Source organism: Mesoplodon bidens, assembly GCF_964165515.1.
Source record: "Mesoplodon bidens genome assembly, chromosome: 1".
NCBI lineage: Eukaryota > Metazoa > Chordata > Mammalia > Artiodactyla > Ziphiidae > Mesoplodon > Mesoplodon bidens.
In genome coordinates, this window is record NC_138176.1 from 215,172,053 (window position 1) to 215,189,339 (window position 17,287).

Below are 17,287 nucleotides of genomic sequence, written 5' to 3' on the forward strand. Positions count from 1 at the left end.
AATGTGAGAAGATTCTAGACTAGCAATGCTAGAGGCATTGTGATATAGTAAAAGAAGCACCTGCTTTGAACTCTGACCTGGCTCTTCACGACTTACTAGCTGTGGCCTTTGGCTTAAACTCTTTAAGCCCCAGTTCCCTCATTTGTAAAATGCAGATAAGAAGTCTATCAGCTCCGTGATTTGTGTCCACCTAGAGGGGTGGGATAGGGAGGGAGGGAGACGCAAGAGGGAGGGGATATGGGGATATATGTATATGTATAACTGATTCACTTTGTTATAAAGCAGAAACTAACACACCACTGTAAAGCAATTATACTCCAATAAAGATATTAAAAAAAAAAAAAAAGAGGGCTTCCCTGGTGGCGCAGTGGTTGAGAGTCCGCCTGCCGATGCAGGGGACACGGGTTTGTGCCCCGGTCTGGGAGGATCCCACATGCCGCGGAGCGGCTGGGCCCGTGAGCCATGGCCGCTGAGCCTGCGCGTCCAGAGCCTGTGCTCCGCAATGGGAGAGGCCACAGCAGTGAGAGGCCCGCGTACCGCAAAAAAAAAAAAAAAAGAATTCTATCCTGGAGATTACTATAAAAACATGATGATTTGTGTAAACGGAGCTAACTGCTTGATAAGTGGGAGATGTTGACAGGACAAATGAAATTGGAATGGCACGCAATAGCTGGAGGGGTTCCCTTCAGTGTGATGGGGGTGGATGGGTGCAGAAGGTAGGGAGGGTAGAGGGGAGCTGCAGGCCAGCTGGGGGCTGTCCCATGAGCTCCAAGCACTGCCTGCAGCCTTGAAGCACAGGGCTGACTGCAGGAATGGAGAGGCACGTGGCTGGGATGGAAAGTGAGAAACCTGTGAGAAAAGCAGGAAGTAGCATGGGCCAAGGTGGAGCAGTAGAAACAAACTTTTACTTAAAAAAAAAAAAAAAAAAAAGTGTGCTTTGCAATTGCCTGATTCTGGTAAATGGGGAAGAGAAAAAGAAGAAAAAGGCATAATCAAGTGGAGCTTGTTATTCGAAAATGTTGGATTGTTTCTGAGCTGAAGCAACTCCTTGGGTATCCTATTCTAGCCAATCCCTATGTGTAGGAGAAATTAATACAGACTTGTCAAGGGTGCTATTTAAATATGCCCTTTTTGATCTCTTTAATATTTTTTTCTTTACCCATATCCTATTCTTTGCATATATATTTTTTAAGTGCTGAATAAAGGAATTATTAAATGTGTGAACAAGTGAAGAGATAGTAACAGAGTCTGTATTTCTAGGTAATGAAAATGCCCACAATGAAAATGTGTCGTATAACATACCCTTTGGCAATAAGGTGGGTTGTATATATCTTCATTTTTATAAAATGCAAAAAAGAATTCTTTGCTGAGAAAGAATATGAAAGCCTTCTATGCTGACGACGCTTTGAAACATTCCAACAAATGTGAACTAAATAGGTCACATAAGCATTTGTGTGCAAAATCCATGAGCAATAATTTAAAGAAATTAACTGTTCTGAAAAAAAGCAAAGAAAGAACCCAAAGGAAAAAGGCACCCAGGCCGAAGTGTGGATGAATTCAACAGACCAAATAAATCTTAGAGGAGTTATAAACACATCTTCTTCAGCAAAAGGAACATGATGAGCCTATTTGAACCACGATTTATACAATCCTTAAAGTCTAGTGTTAAGAAAAAATGTAATGCCAAAATATTGTTCATATAAATATGCATTACTTCACGTTGTAAAGTTAACCGCAAGTAAACTGCTAACAAGAAGCCAGAAATAACACTAAGGAAAGACAGCAGCGATGGAAAGCCAAGACCAGTTCAAGACAACACCACTGATGTCCTGTCCACAAATTTTTCTTCATAAAAATCATGCTATTCCAACTATCTACGTATGTGATGTAGGACATTTGCACTGTTACCCAGGGTCATCTGGCAGCTGGATTTCTTGCTAAAATCCAGAATTAAGGCCCATAACAAACCCATTTTAGTTTACCAAATTTTAATAACCCCTTAAGCTCTCTTATGCTCCAAATAAATCATACGTAATTATAGAAGTCATTCACCCTTAAGAACTGCTTGAAGTATTTGTGTTTCTGGATCAATCTGTGGCCCACCAATGAGCTATAGACCTAATGGGTCTACAGCACATAATGGACCTAACGGGTCTACAGCACACAGACTCATGAGACTCATTTGACTGTAGCAGAATTGTGAGGTACCACCTAGCCCAGGAGTTTATGAAAATATCTTTGTTAAACAAAGATTATTCTACAAGATCTGGAGGACGATCTTGAGAGCAAGATTTTGGATAAGAGGAAAAGAATACAAATTCCCAATGCTTAGGCTATTCTCCCTCAAAAAGAAAATAAAATTTGAACTGAAGGACTTTGATGTAGTTGAGCTTTACAATGACTCCTTCCTTTAAAGATGGAGGACTGTCTTGCCAGTTGCCTCTACAAAGCCGTTTTTCTGTGACTGTGAAAGGCAACTCTGACTTTATCATATTTCTTTGTTCAGACTTAAAATGGAGAAAGGCTAACTCTATTTTTTTTTTCCTTAGCTTCCTGCTCGACTCCAAGTTGAAAAGGAATTTGGTTTCTGTTGCAGGAAAGATCACTAAACAAGGTAAAATATCAGCTATATATCAGCTATATTTTTTTTACAAAACCTAAAGCAGGCTTATTAGGAACTTGAAGGAATCATTTGTCTAGCAAACAGAATACCTTAAATATTTCATTGTCTTCTCCTGAAAGGATAAACATGTGTATTTTTCAAGGTAAAGGTGATTTTCTTTAGAAAGATTTATTATAGGGGTGATTTTATGCTAGGTAATCAATTTCAGATGATGATCTATTTTTCACTAATACATTTCCTGTGATCTTATTTTCAGGTTATTATAATAAAACTCAAGAATATGCAGACACCTTCTGGGTGAAGCAAGCTTGCATTGGATTGCCTGCTGTCTTCAGGACAAATCTATACTATGAAAGCAGAAGCAAGCTTTTGAATTTCAGAATTTGTTATTGCCACAATTTATTGGCATTATACCTGCTTCAGATGAGTATATCAACATTAAAATTGAATACTGTAGAGCAATTGCATTCTTTGAAAATTCTTGCCTTTTACAATGCACTTTGCCACTGAAGCAGCCATTTCCCATTTTTAAAATTAAAGAAAAACAAGAGCAGAGAAGTTAAATGCTCTGTAGCAAAGCTACTGGGCCTGTTTAATGGGCTAACCTTAATCGTTTACTCCCCGCTACACTTAGAATAAGCATAAAAAATACAAATTTGTTTTGTACATATTTGCTTTTCCAGTGGGTGGTCTATTTTCTGAATTTCTCACATTCAGAGCTCTAATTATTATTGTCACATCATGTTTGCAGCAACCTTCCTTTTTTTAGAGCCTGTTTGCATATAACCTTGAGAACATTATTTTTTTAACTTTCTGTGTCTCAAATTAATATACATTTCCACAACCTATATTCTCTATTAAAAGGCTTATAATTTCATCATCCCATTTCTTAGAAGCAATTTATGAGCTTAGAATAGAATGCGGTTTTATCATTCTATGATTTCTACCCACAGTTGCTGCAAATTAAATAAATGTTTAAAGCTATGTCTGACTTTTCAAAATAAATGTATGAGAATTAACCACTAAATTCTTCTGCTTACCAGTTTACAGAGAGAAGTCTACCAAATATTTTTTAATTTCACTGTGTAGGGCCCATAAAGTAAACACACAAATGATTTTTTTCTAGCTTCTAAACAGTGATTTATAGGGATATATATTTTAAGTGATTCTGCAAAACATTGCCCATAAGTTTCTCATGACCACTAACACTCTTAAGCTCAAGTTTTAAAAAATAACATAGTAGTTTGATCAATCCCTAATGGAAGGTGCTTCTTGATTATGATATTTGGAAATTTGGTCCATAGTTTCACATCTAAGCTTTCAAGAAATGGAATGCCCTTCCACATACTGAGCCCCCATTTCTTTGGATTGTCCCACCCAAAGAGTCATGAAAAGCAATAGGAAAACCAACTGCTTTTGTATAATTTTCTTCATCTATAAAATTCTAAAGTAAGAATTTCCATATAGGCCTGGGACTGGTGCCTACCATTCCACTGTCAACTTTATTCTTATTAAAAACGTGGAATCCAGTAACAGATAAAATGTCAACTTTTCTAATTACAAAGCAATTAGATCATTTCTTACCTGAGACCCAATTCAGGGTGGAAGTGGGAGATAAAGCATGAATGTTACTCAGTTTTTTAACATGGAAAGAAATCTGAAGTCATCACCTCTAAGTTCTATCCTTCTGAACTGGGCTAGTTTAGAATAAAACCATGGCAAAAAGCCCCTTTAATAGTCTCTTTCCCTAGATACTCTGGTCCTTGAAATCTTATTACTTTGTCATCACAAAGAAAGGGAGGAAAAGAAACCAAAAGTAACTGAGGACCTCCCTATGACTACTGAACCATGGTCCCTCCTCTCCTTGACTTACTAGGCTTGTCCAGAGCATAGAAGACAGTTAGAGAGGTTTGGAGTTGGGGGATCAGAGAAGTTCACATCATGCCTGTTGCATTGAAGGAAGAGATGAAAAGTAGAGAAATGCAAAGGTGGAGGAAGGGTAATCCAAATTTAGGAATGATCCCAGATAAGAATATCCAGAAGGAAGCAATATTTTTTAATCTCTGGGCTTTATTCTTAACATACAGAATACTATCTATCAATTTTTTTTTTTTTTTTTTTTTTGCGGTACGTGGGCCTCTCACTGTTGTGGCCTCTCCCGTTGCGGAGCACAGGCTCCGGACGCGCAGGCCCAGCGGCCATGGCTCACGGGCCCAGCCACTCCGCGGCATGTGGGATCTTCCTAGACTGGGGCACGAACCCGTGTCCCCTGCATTGGCAGACTCTCAACCACTGCACCACCAGGGAAGCCCTGTCTATCAAGTTTGAGCCACGCTACAGAAGTTTGTTTTTAGTGATGGAAGAGATCATATGTCAGGATCTAGACTAGTAGACTAGGAAGATGTGAACTTTCCTTGGAGATTTGGGGCATTTGTCTGAGAGCCCTAGTCACTGCCAGAAGGGAAACACCTGTATGGGAAATCTTCTGAAGATTTTGTGCTGATTCTGGAAGCCTGAGCAACCAGTAGGTAATAAAATACCTTATCTTTCCTATCATCCCTTCCTCAATTTGGATTTGTCCCCAATCCATTACTCTTAATGTACATAAGAACCAGCCCCTTCCTCTTAAATTTACTTGATCTGACTTCTAGACAAATTTGGACTGGTATTAAATGTTATCAAAAGAATTTTATGTTTAAAATTAATTCCCTTCTTTTCTACTTAATTTTCTAGGATAAAGAAGAAGAAGCCTCTAGACCAGTGGTTCTCAACTAGGGCATCTGGCAATATCTGGAGGCACTTTTTATTGTCGTGACTTCAGAGAAGGTGCTCTTGGCATCTAGTGTGTAGAGACAAGGGATGCTAATGAACATCCAATAAACTACAAGACAAAGAAATGTCCTGTCCAAAATGTCAACACTTCGAGGTTGGGAAACTCTGATCTACACTATAAAGTAAAATGGGATTAACACTTAAAAGAATGTTACTAAAATAAAAATAGTTAACTTTATATGGAATTTTCTGGAAGTGGAAACCCGTGTGATAGCATAAATCAGTGTTTTTATTTTGAAGTGCATATGGCGTAACTTAAATGGACCATTAAGTACTCAAAAGAATAGATGACTCATACATTTTTGTAAATCAAACATTAGATTATTCTACCAGTGGAGACTCCAATTTTTAGAAAATGAGACTGTTCTCAGTATTGTTCTAATGAAAATGACCTTGTTACTTAAGTCATTATTATATCCTATTCATGCTCTAAGCACTTGCTCATCTGAGTTCCTTCTTCTAATGCTCAGGGGGTCTGATTTTAATAACTTGGATTTACCTGAGTTTTACTGCATATTGCTTTTCTAAATGGGTAAATATTTAGGAAAGAGGTCTGCTTATGAGCCTGATCTAGTCACTCCCAGCTAATTAGCACAGGGCTGGTATGAGGCCCCCCTGGCAGTACTTTCTGTAACTGTACCTGCCAACCATACTTGTTGGCCTTCCTTATTTTGTGCAGCTGACCTCTAAAGGTAGGGACTGCCACACAAAAGACAGCAAAAACAAGATTCTAAATAAAACAGACCTGGGACTTCCCTGGCCGTCCAGTGGTTAGGACTCCGTGCTTCCACTGAACGGGGCACGCGTTTGATCCCTGTTCGGGGAGGTCCCAGAGATCCTGCAAGCTGTGAGGCTCGGCCAAAAACAATAATAAATAAATAAATAAAATAGGCCTCAAATTTATAAATTACAGTATATGATTTCCTCAATATTCTCATCTTCAAAATTCAGATTCTTACATAATTTTACAGGTATTAAATGACATCATGTGCTTACATGAGAAGTGCAGTATTGCATTCAAGAGCATGAACTTTGAGGAAAGACCAACGTAGTTTGAATATTGGCTCACCTATATCCTAGCTATGTAAACTAAGCCAGTTTTCCAGTTTCCCTGAGCCCTATTTAATAATCATTAGTAAGGTGGGGTTATCAATACCAGTAAAAATATTTAATTAACTTTTCATCCAAAGAGGACACTTTTGATGGTAAAATGGAGTACTGCTAATGATGGTAATGAGTACTGATGGTAATGATGGTTGAGAGTCCGCCTGCCGATGCAGGGGACACGGGTTCGTGCCCCGGTCCGGGAAGATCCCACATGCCGCGGAGCGGCTGGGCCCGTGAGCCATGGCCGCTGAGCCTGCGCGTCCGGAGCCTGTGCTCCACAACGGGAGAGGCCCCAACAGTGAGAGGCCCGCATACCGCAAAAAAAAAAAAAAAAAAAGTGCTATGGTTTTGCCCCTAGCACTTTCTCTTTTCTTCACTTGAGAAAAAGAAAGGCAAGGGGTTCGGGGAAGTGTAAGCTGAGGCTCTTTTGGCATTCATGCCTGGCACTCGGTGAGAGCATCTGCAGTCACCCTCAGGAGTCTTAAGCATCCTTGCAAGACATTGGCATTTGTCATAATATTGCAAAATGAGATGTTTTGTAACTTAGACATGGCAAGTCATGCCCAGTACCTCCCAGATCTTCTGCATCAGCAGACTCAGGGAATCCCAGCAGATGACTTGTCATTAACACTTTTGAAGAGCATAAGAACCTTACTTACGATCACCATATGTTCTCTTCACCCTGATTTCCATATATTATAGTAATGTGAGTGAGATATTTTATTTATTTTATATACATCTTATTTTATTTTATAAGAACACTTACATTAGGTCTACCCCCTTAACAAATTCTTAAGTGTAAAATACATTATTGTTAACTAGGTACAATGTTGTACAGCACATCTCTAGGGCTTATTTTGAGTGAGATGTTTATACACCTTCACAATTGGATTTTGGTCTCAAGAGATATTTTAGGATTTAACAAAACAAACCATCTGTGACTATAAGAGCTATCTGCTTCCTCACCTTCTTGAAAAAGATAATAGAGAAACAAACATTATCCTTTCCTGAAGAATAAGCTAGTTCTTCAACCAGAAAAGAAAATATCTGAAATGGAAACGGGAGAAATAGCAACATTCTTCGGAATATGGCAGAAAAATTATTTCGAAAAAAAAATTTTTTTAAGCCACAGAAGAATAGCAATAGTTTAAGACCAGAGAAAATAGCAAGTGCAAAAGCCCTGTGGCACAAAGAAACAAAGAACATCTGAGAACCTAAATACAGCCAGTATGACCACAGCACAGAGGGCAAAGGGAAACATAGAATATGATAAGAATAGATCATGCAGGGCAATATTAAGGATTCTGTTTCTTCCAGAAAACAATGGAAATCATAAATGAGATTTTAGCAAAGAGAATGTCACATTTGCATTTTGAAATGAACACTTCAGCTGCACTAGGGGCAACAAACTGGAGAGAATATAACAAACCAGAGAGGAATCAATTGTCCAAGTACAAGGCCTCATATTTGTTCTTAGTTTAGAAGCTACATGTGTTCTATGCTATATAACAACCTGCCACAAACTCGGCAGCTTAAAATAACACATTTACGATCTCAGAGTTTCGATGTGTCATGAATCTGGGCATAGCTTAGCTGGGTACTCTGCTCAGGGTCTCACAAGGCTACAAACAAGATGTCAACCAGGCTGAATTTTCATCTGGAGCCTCAAATGGGGAATAATCTGCTTTCAGGTTGTTAAAAGAACAATGCATTTCCTTGTGGCTGTATGACTGAGGGCACCTTATTTTTCTGGCTGGAGGCCACCCTCATGTCCTAGAGGCCTCACGCGCGAACTTACCACATGGGTGTCATCAACATCTTACTCCATCAAGCCCACAAGAGTCTCTCATCTCAAGGGGGCCCAATCCCTCATTTAGGGCTTTTACCTGAAAGAGACAGGCTCACCCAAGATATGTCTTTTTATTATCTCAAATTCAACTGATTTGAGACCTTAATTATATCTGAGAAACCCTTCACTTTCCCATATTCTGTCACAAGTCAAAAGTCCTACCTACACACAATGGGGGAAATGGTTAACACCAAGTGCGGACACCAGGGGGTAGGAATCATGGTGCCACCTTAGAATTATGTCCACCACACCACCAAACATTTAAATTTTAATATCACAAACTACTGAAAACTAGTTCCAGGAACCAGTGGGACCTTCCCACACAGTTCTTATCTTTACACATTAATAACATTACTGAGAGAAGATTCCTTTCCTTGAGATATCCACAGTGCTTCTCCATAGTACAGATGTATTCTATTTCTTATAGTTACCCACCAAGAAATGTGAATGCCCTGTGTTCCTTTGATATGTTTCAGTAAATTGTAATATCTCCCTTAGTATTTTCTGTGCCTGTTGCCACCTGCGTCTGCTTTTACATTTGTGTTTAGCTGTTTTTCTCCAATATCACAATCCCTCAGTATCAATACACACCTGGCATTGAAAACACAGAACTGGGAACCAAAAGAGTGGTGTGAATAATAAGCTATCTGTATGACTTTCTTGAACTTAGTAAGTTTTCAATACATTTGCCTATGTGGGATTCTTCTGAATTATGCAGACCCAACAGGGGATCCAACATGGCTAGCAGTGATACCCAAAACAACCAAAAAATACAGAAAACTAAAATTTCATCCTCTAACTTTTAAATCACTCACTACTCCCCTGGTAATCAAAGTGGTACTTTAAATTCTATTTAATACTCGGAGCACATTTTTAAAGCAGCAGTGAAAATCCATTGAAATATTTTAAGCAGCAAAATTCATTCTGACTGCAGGACAAAGAATGGATTGTAAACAGGCAAGAGGAGAAAGTCAGGGGGCTGGTGTGGTATTCACAAGATACTGGCGGCTTGGATTCGAGTGATAATTGAGGTGATTCGAGTGATAATTGAGGTGATAAAGAGGGGACTATTTTAGACACATTTTGGTGGCACTGTCAATAGTGCTTGGTGTGGGTTTGATGTGGAGGTGAGAAAAAAGAATACGAATAAGGCTGGAATTTTTTGACTTGAACAGTTTCGTGGATGATGGATGGTATCATTCGCCAAGATGGAGAAGACAGGGGAGGGTAAAGTTTGGTGGGTTGTATTACGTTGGTCAAGTCAATGAATCTAATTCTCAGTTTCCTCACGGGTAAAATGGAACTGACAGTAGTAGCATCTCATTGGGTAGTTTTGAAGATTAAATAAATAATTGCTTATGAAACAGCTGAAACTTGGTAAGCGCTCAGTCAACACTGAATTATCGTCATCATCATCATCTTCAGTCAGTACTTATCTTGAAGTACAATAAACAAGTAAAGCTGGATTCAGTATCATTAGGGACATCACAATTGAGGTGGTGATGGTTCTCTTTGTGCTAAATATGGAAGTTAAAATTTTATTTTAAGATAATTTTTGGATTATATGTCTAAAGTCCTTTAATCCATGGGGATCTGTAGCACATTTTGACAGTTAAGCTTTCGCCACTTGTGAGGTTTACCTGTGAATGTAGAATAGTTTGGGGAAAGCTTCCTGATAGTTTTGTTCATCTCCTAAAAAACTTACTGGAGGCTATCATGAGTCTTCAAAATAGACCAAAAGTGCCGGACGTGCATTTAGCATCCATTTTCATCCCCTTCTATGAAGACCCTGTACTTAAGGTTCTGGGAGGCTAATGCAGACATCTGTCAGGCTCTCCAGCAGGAAGGGGCTCCATGTGATATACGTTCCACCAACGAGATGGTCTCATGGGAGATATGGAAGATGCAGGTGAGAGAGAGAGAGCACCTCCCTGCTGCTGTGGAGGCCGGCCAGGAGGTCGGACTCACGGTGGTGGTGGTGGTGGTGGTGGCCAATGCAATCCACATCCGAGGGTCTAGTCACCAGCTTCACGGGTTTGAGGCAGCTGTAGTGCCAGTGATGGTAATAAGCACAGCTGCTTCCTGACTTCTGGATCTTGGCGACAGTAGTGTTAACCTAAGCCAACTCCTCTAGCTCTTTGAAAGATTTTATAAGCTCTTCATTCCTTGTATTAAATTCCTTTTTGATTCAAATATCTAGAATGGTTTCTGTTTCTTAAATGGAACTCTGACTACTACAGAGTCACATCAAGGGTCTAATTTAACTCCGTTTCTCACTAGTTTTTATCCGATAACATTTTTCTTGACTGAAATTTCCAATCTATTTACCCCACTGCCCAGTTTTCACTTCAGGCACTCGATTCACATTTCAGGTGCTTACTTGGTGTTTGTTAAATGCATAAACGTTATGAGGTCATCATCTGGGTTATCTGCTTCATAAAATAGTAACTTATTCCTGCTCCAACTTTCAAATCAATCTAATACAATATTATCAGATTACTCAGATATTTATAAACAGAATAAAATCCTTTTGAACTTTATATAATCTAAGCATATATATAATACCTTACAGAATAAATTTAGTAAACTTAAATGCCAGTATTACCAAAGGTACAGCCAAACTTTCTTTATTCATGGACTACCTAGTTATGGAATTTCTTAAGGATATTTAGTTAAAGCAAAGGACCTTCATTAAACTCACTTTTTCATCAAAATCTAAAGATACCAAGTTACAAATTCAGGAAGAATTTCACTTACATCTAAAATCAAGGCAACAGCATTAAATTATTCATTGATTAGTTCTTCTTTTGTTAGCTCTCTTCTTGACATAAAAGTTTTAGATTCTGTTGAATATGATTACTTCCTCTTTAAATATGTTCAAACCCTCATTATTCGTAACCTTATAATCTGACTTTAACCATACTCTGAAGGTCCAGATTGCAGAAAAACAAACTTTACAAAGCCTGGCACCAAATGAAACATTTATCAGATCTGTGGCTGGATTATAAAACTTTTTTAGCTTTAAAATATAGTGGATACACAAAGGTAAAAAAAAAAAAAAAGTTTTTAAAAAAGTCAATGAATTGAATACTAATGGGTGACCCAGGTTAGTTTGAGTCACAATATCATTTGCTCAGATGTATTTTCCTTCCTAGGCTGTGAGGCTGAGCAGAGTAAAGCATTCCTGACACTAGCACTTGAAGGAGAGTCCTGTCCATCAAATGCAGTGGTCCAGTGAGGAAACTTGGTATAGCCTCTGATCCATTTTATTTACCTCTGGACTAAATACTAAGATTTTCTTAAGATCAAGGGCCATTATGGGTTTGATGAAGAAACAATAGACAGCTGGGAATAAGCTCTTCTTGAAATGATGAGTTACCTGACAGTCCCTGAGCACCGGGTTTGATGTCCTCAGGGGAAAGGGCATGACCTTATCAGTGTTGCCAGAAAAATATGACACTGACCTTTTAGCACAACATTGTTACATCTTTGTTCTCCACAGAGAGGGGATAATAGCAGATTGGACACTGTATTCGTCATCCCTTATTGAAAATACATTTAACTTTTGCCTTTAAGATGTCTGTATTCTTCTTTAGCCAGCAATCCCCTCTCTCATACAGATTTACCACACGAAGAATCCTTTGATCCTCACTAAATCAGTCCATCTTGGAATATTTTTTTGTACTGTTCTCATTTTTATCCATACAAATTTACCCACCCAGTGCATGCTAGGGCATGGCGATACAATGGAATGTTAATATTTAACGAACATTGGCATTAGATTTTAACATATTTTTTAAAACAGTTTCCTTCCACTAATATCAGCCACCAACATGGGGCACAAATAACACAATCATAGTTGGTGATTTTAAAATGGACACTTTATCAATTGCCTATTCTACAAACAGGCTGCATAGAAAACAACCGTAAAACCCCCTTCTTATGCACTATGAACCTTAGTTAACTCAAAAGTATGTGAGGGCTTGCTGCTGTTGATTGAACTCCCGCCCATGAGTGCACTCATCTTTGGGTTATGTAGGTGGCTCTGCTGATCTTACCTGGGTTTGCTCACATATCTGGGTGCCAGCTGGCTGTGCTAATCTGGGATGACCTTGGCTAGCACTTCACAACTTGACTCTGCACTGTTTCCCATCCACCTGCAGCGTAGCCCTAGCACAGTCTTATAGCAACTGAAGAGAGCAGGAGAGAGATGACAATTGCACAAGTACTTTTCCTGTTGTTTCAAGCCTCTGTTGTTGCCACTTTTACTGCATGCCACTGCCCAAAGTAAGTCACGTGGCTGACCCAAAGTCAATATGGGAGAGAATAAAAAGTTATACGGTAAAGGATGTGGATACACGAAGGAAGAAAACAAAAACACTAATTAGAAAAGATATATGCACTACAATGTTCAATGCAGCATTATTTACAATAGCCAAGATGTGGAAGCAACCTAAGTGTCCATCAACAGATGAATGGATAAAGAAATATATATATAGTGGTATATTAGCCATGAAAAAAGAATGAAATTTTGCCATTTGCAACAACATGGATGGACCTGGAGGGTGTTAGGCTGAGTGAAATAAGTCAGAGAAAGACAAATACTGTATGATATTACTTATATGTGGAATCTAAAAAATAAAGCAAACAAATGAATATAACAAAACAGAAACATACTCACAGATATAGAGAACAAACTAGTGGTTACCAGTGGGGAGAGGGAAGCGGGGGGAGGGACAAGATAGGGATAGGGCATTAAGAGGTATAAATTATTATGTATAAAATAAACCTACAAGGATATATTGTACAGCACAGCAAGTATAGCTAATATAACTTTAAATGGAGTATAATCTATAAAAATATTGAATCATTATGTTGTACACCTGAAACTAATATTGTAAATCAACTATAACTTTTTAAAAGGATTAATTTTTAAATTTTTAAATCAACTATACTTTAATTTTTCACGAAGGGGTGAAAAAAAATCAGCCTTCTTAATACAATAAATCTACCACAGGTCCTTCTTAATATCAGTTTACTGTATTAAAATGCATATAAAACCAAAAAGAAAAGCTACATTATGAAAAGTAGCAGAACCTAAATTAAAATGATAAGGACACATTGGAAGAAATACTTGCATCTCTAATGTATAAAGATCACATTCAAATTCATAAGAAAGGCATCAAGATTCCAATGCTAAGTTCCCAAAGGACAGCAACAAAGAGTTCATTTAAGAAGTAATGCAAGTACTGAACAAATATACAGATTAATGTTTATACTCATTTGTGGTCAAAGACGTCAGTTAAAGCTAACCTGAGATAGAATTTACAACTAGTATACTGGCCAAAAAGAGCCTAATCTTTCTTATTTATGAAATTGAGGATCTTTGCAATCCCTGAGAAACTGGGATTATATTAGTTTGGTGCCACAGACCTTTCCTCCTGGCAACAAACATTTGTCACATTTAGCTATCCAGTATCTGAATCTCCCTCCCCTCTTGCTATTAGCACTGCCATCATCCATTTGAGAAAATTCCCAACTGACTAGGATTTTGAAATCACTCCCAGCGATTTTCAGAAGAAAATCATTCCAATGTGCTCGCTCCCACTGCCGCCTCCCTCTTCATAAGCCGAGGGTGGGATATTCTTCTTCAACTTGCCCTGGACACAGTTTCCTAAATTCTGTCCATCACTCATTCCTGGGATGCTGATTCAACAGTTGAGGTCAGATTAATCGTCATGCAGGGACAGGATAGAGGTCAGACTGTTCTTGGGGCATGACCTTGGCTGCAGTTCTGCCTGCTTATCCCTCAGAGGACCCCTATTTCCTGTCCATTCTCCTGGTTCAGTCCTCCAGGGTCCCATTTACTATGTCACTTCCCAATATCTTCACAATAAATTTTGCTCAGATGGTCAGGTTTGTTTCTGTGCTCGTAACCAACACTCTAGACTGGAGAAATCAAAACACAGAGATTCTGGTTTCGATGTATCCCCCTAAAAGATATGAAGTCCTAATCCCCAGGACCTGTGAAGGTGACCCTATTTGGAAAGAGTCTTTGCAGATGTTATCAAGATAAGAAGAGGTCATACTGGTGTAGGGTGGGCCCTTAATCCAATAAGATTGGTGTCCTTTTAGGAAGAGGAGACAGAGGCGCACAGGGAGAGAACACCATGTAAAGACACAGACTCTCGAGGGAAGATGTGATGTGCTGCAAGCCAAGGGCCACCAAGACAGGAAGAGGCAAAGAAGGATCTCCCAGAGAGGTTTCTGAGGGAACATGGCCCTGGCAACATCTTACTTTCAAACTTCTGACCTTCAGAATTGTGAGACAATACGTTTCTGTTGTTTTAAGCCCCCAGTTTATGGTACTGTGTTACAGCAGCCCTAGGAAATATATAATTTATTAGTAATGATAATTATGAACCACTTATCATATAAGAAGCTCACTACATATCTGTAACTCAAATCCTTTCCTAGATAACTGCTCATATGACATTTTCACCCACCCAACCCAAGCTTTTGCATATAGAAAGCATATAAATAAGAACCTAGTTAGTAGATAGAAGCATGCAAATGAGCAGAAAGCACAGGGCAAGTGAGATTACTCTAAGGAGCTAAGTACTTTCCAGCGTATCCTCCTCTCCCCAACACTTTATCTTGTTATCAACTCATGAGTAAAATGTCCCTCCTACCATCAACCAGGCCACTTTTTGAATACTCTGTAAATATTTACCAAAATAAATTAAATTGAGTCCTCGACAAACCAAGAATTAGGTACTACGTAGTAACACAAGAGTTTTTAGGAGATCTGGATTTTCACCATAACACCACCATCACCAACCCTGAAATGTATATAAATAGGAAAAGCAGGTGTGACATGTCTTCAGTTCTATTCATGTTCAATGTCCTGTAAAACAACTAAGATAAGTTAAATGGAAGGACATGAAAACAGAAAGGGCATAGAGATACTCTCTAAAATGAGTTTGTCCAGAGGGGCTTAAGCACTGTGTGCAACTGTCTTACCAGCTGAGTAGACAGCAATCAGTGTAATTAAAAGTGGGCAATGGTAAGATTTTTAAACTTCCTAAAGTTTTATTACATTTGACAGTCCAATTTGCCTGTAGGTCACTGGGCAAACACAAATGTGTGTTATAGGTATTATGCTGGCTTTTTTATTTTCTACTGGGATTTTCATTATATATTAGCTTCTCAGTCATTTCAAAATTCCTCGAATTTCTTTCTGATACTGTCATTTGATTTAGCAACTGGATAGAAGCAGCTGAAAGCATTTCTTGATCTTAAATTAGAGTTGGCCGTGACAAATGTTCCTGCAAAAATATAGGATGAATCCCACACATTTATCACGGCATCTGGGCCATGTTTGTTTCTGTAGGACAGAGGAGAGGGTAGAAAGGATTCTTATGTTGGTAAACTGCAAGTCTAAGAATCACACTTGCCATCTGGGATTGCTTTGACGAGAATACTGGCCTGTTCCTCCCACTTAATTACCAAAATGAAGTATCATCATGCAAAGACAATGATCTTCGTGATCGAGACTTAAGGAAAACCAAAAGAGTAAATACTTTGATTTAAATATGGTTGGATTTATTTACTGTGACATTCAACAAGCTTCTCAAGTTTTTAGCAAAAATTTCATGCACACATTTAGCCTATACAAACAAGAAGTTACGTAAACCCAACGTAATTAAAGCAATTTATATAGGGCATAAACTTCATGATGTTTTACAGTCAACTTGTAAGTAAAGAAAGCAACTAACAGAAATAACTTCTCCCAGCAAAAACACTTATGTGGTTTGCAGAGTTCCAAAATACCAGTCTTTAAATATGTACTATTCCACCAAGTGCCAAAAGGAGAATAGCAAACTAAACAGAGCAAAATATGGCCTCAATTTAGAGATTTGGTAAGGAAGTAAAATGAAGACCTGCTTTTATGTGTGCTGTCATAAAGAATCAACTTAATTTCTCCAGCATTATAGCTTCATTAACTCATTAGGGAATACAATTTCGAATAAAAAGCTTAGGTTCACCTAAAACTGTTGAACAGTTAACTCAATGGTAATACTTCTGGTATTACATCTACCGAGTTCCAGAAATACTCAAACTTTTCCACTGCAGAATCCTCCTTGTTTCATAATAGAAATGGTGTATTTCTAAGGCCAGATGGGCAATTTAGAAGCATGCTAAATGGCTGCCTGAGGTCATAATCAGAACAGGGACTCAGAAACACTGCCCTTTATGGAAATAATACTAATTTAGATTTCTTCCTATTAGCTGTGTGTCTGAGTAAACCTTAGCACTAGACCCACACTACAGCCCCTTATTGAGCTGATGCCCACCAGCAATATTTCAAGGAATGAGCTGTCAGGCCCCAAACTTGCTTTGACAGAATTGTTACAACAGTAAACATTTGCCCTGGGCACCAACCTGACATAATCCTTTGACAAGGGGTTTCACTCGTGCGGTGAAGAGAACAGATACGTATGATTCTCACCTAAAAGACTTAGTGGTAGCTTAATTTAGAAATGATACGGATAAAAACTAGTAGCAGTATCAATTAATTTTCTGATTCTGCATCCCATAACAGAATAACCAATTGCTTTTCGGAATCAAGTCTCAAAAACATTTTTTTAATTAACTGTACTCTTTTCAATACCAGTTGTAAGGACACTAATCATCTTAAGGTTCTTAGTAATTTACTTTTACTCCAGGAATTTTCATCTTTGGAAAGCATCCTTACCCATTCAGAGGGGATTGGCCAAGTTATTTGGAAGAAACCCTGGGTCTGCACAAATAAGTATTGTGTAGTACATACATCCAGATTCGATTCTGGGATGAAGGACGGAAGGGCTGGCTTT

The 17,287-nt window shown here is 38.5% G+C and overlaps 1 protein-coding gene and 1 long non-coding RNA gene across 8 annotated transcripts in view; one reads left to right on the top strand and one right to left on the bottom strand.

Annotated features, from left to right (window-relative positions):
• Nucleotides 1-3,862, top strand: part of BANK1 (B cell scaffold protein with ankyrin repeats 1) — a 336,673-nt gene extending 332,811 nt beyond the window's left edge. For 4 of the 7 annotated variants that reach the window (XM_081242858.1, XM_081242853.1, XM_081242854.1 and 1 more), the window contains exons 15-17: nucleotides 1,261-1,316; nucleotides 2,550-2,614; nucleotides 2,880-3,861. In XM_081242858.1, the coding sequence (XP_081098984.1) occupies nucleotides 1,261-1,316; nucleotides 2,550-2,609 (116 nt within the window). In that variant the 3' untranslated portion in view covers nucleotides 2,610-2,614; nucleotides 2,880-3,861. Of the gene's footprint in view, nucleotides 1-1,260; nucleotides 1,317-2,549; nucleotides 2,615-2,879 lie in introns of those variants that run through there. The other 3 variants (XM_081242857.1, XM_081242855.1, XM_081242859.1) reach the window with 2 other exon arrangements.
• Nucleotides 1-17,287, bottom strand: part of LOC308622384 — a 103,641-nt gene that overhangs the window by 20,384 nt on the left and 65,970 nt on the right. The window lies entirely within an intron of this gene.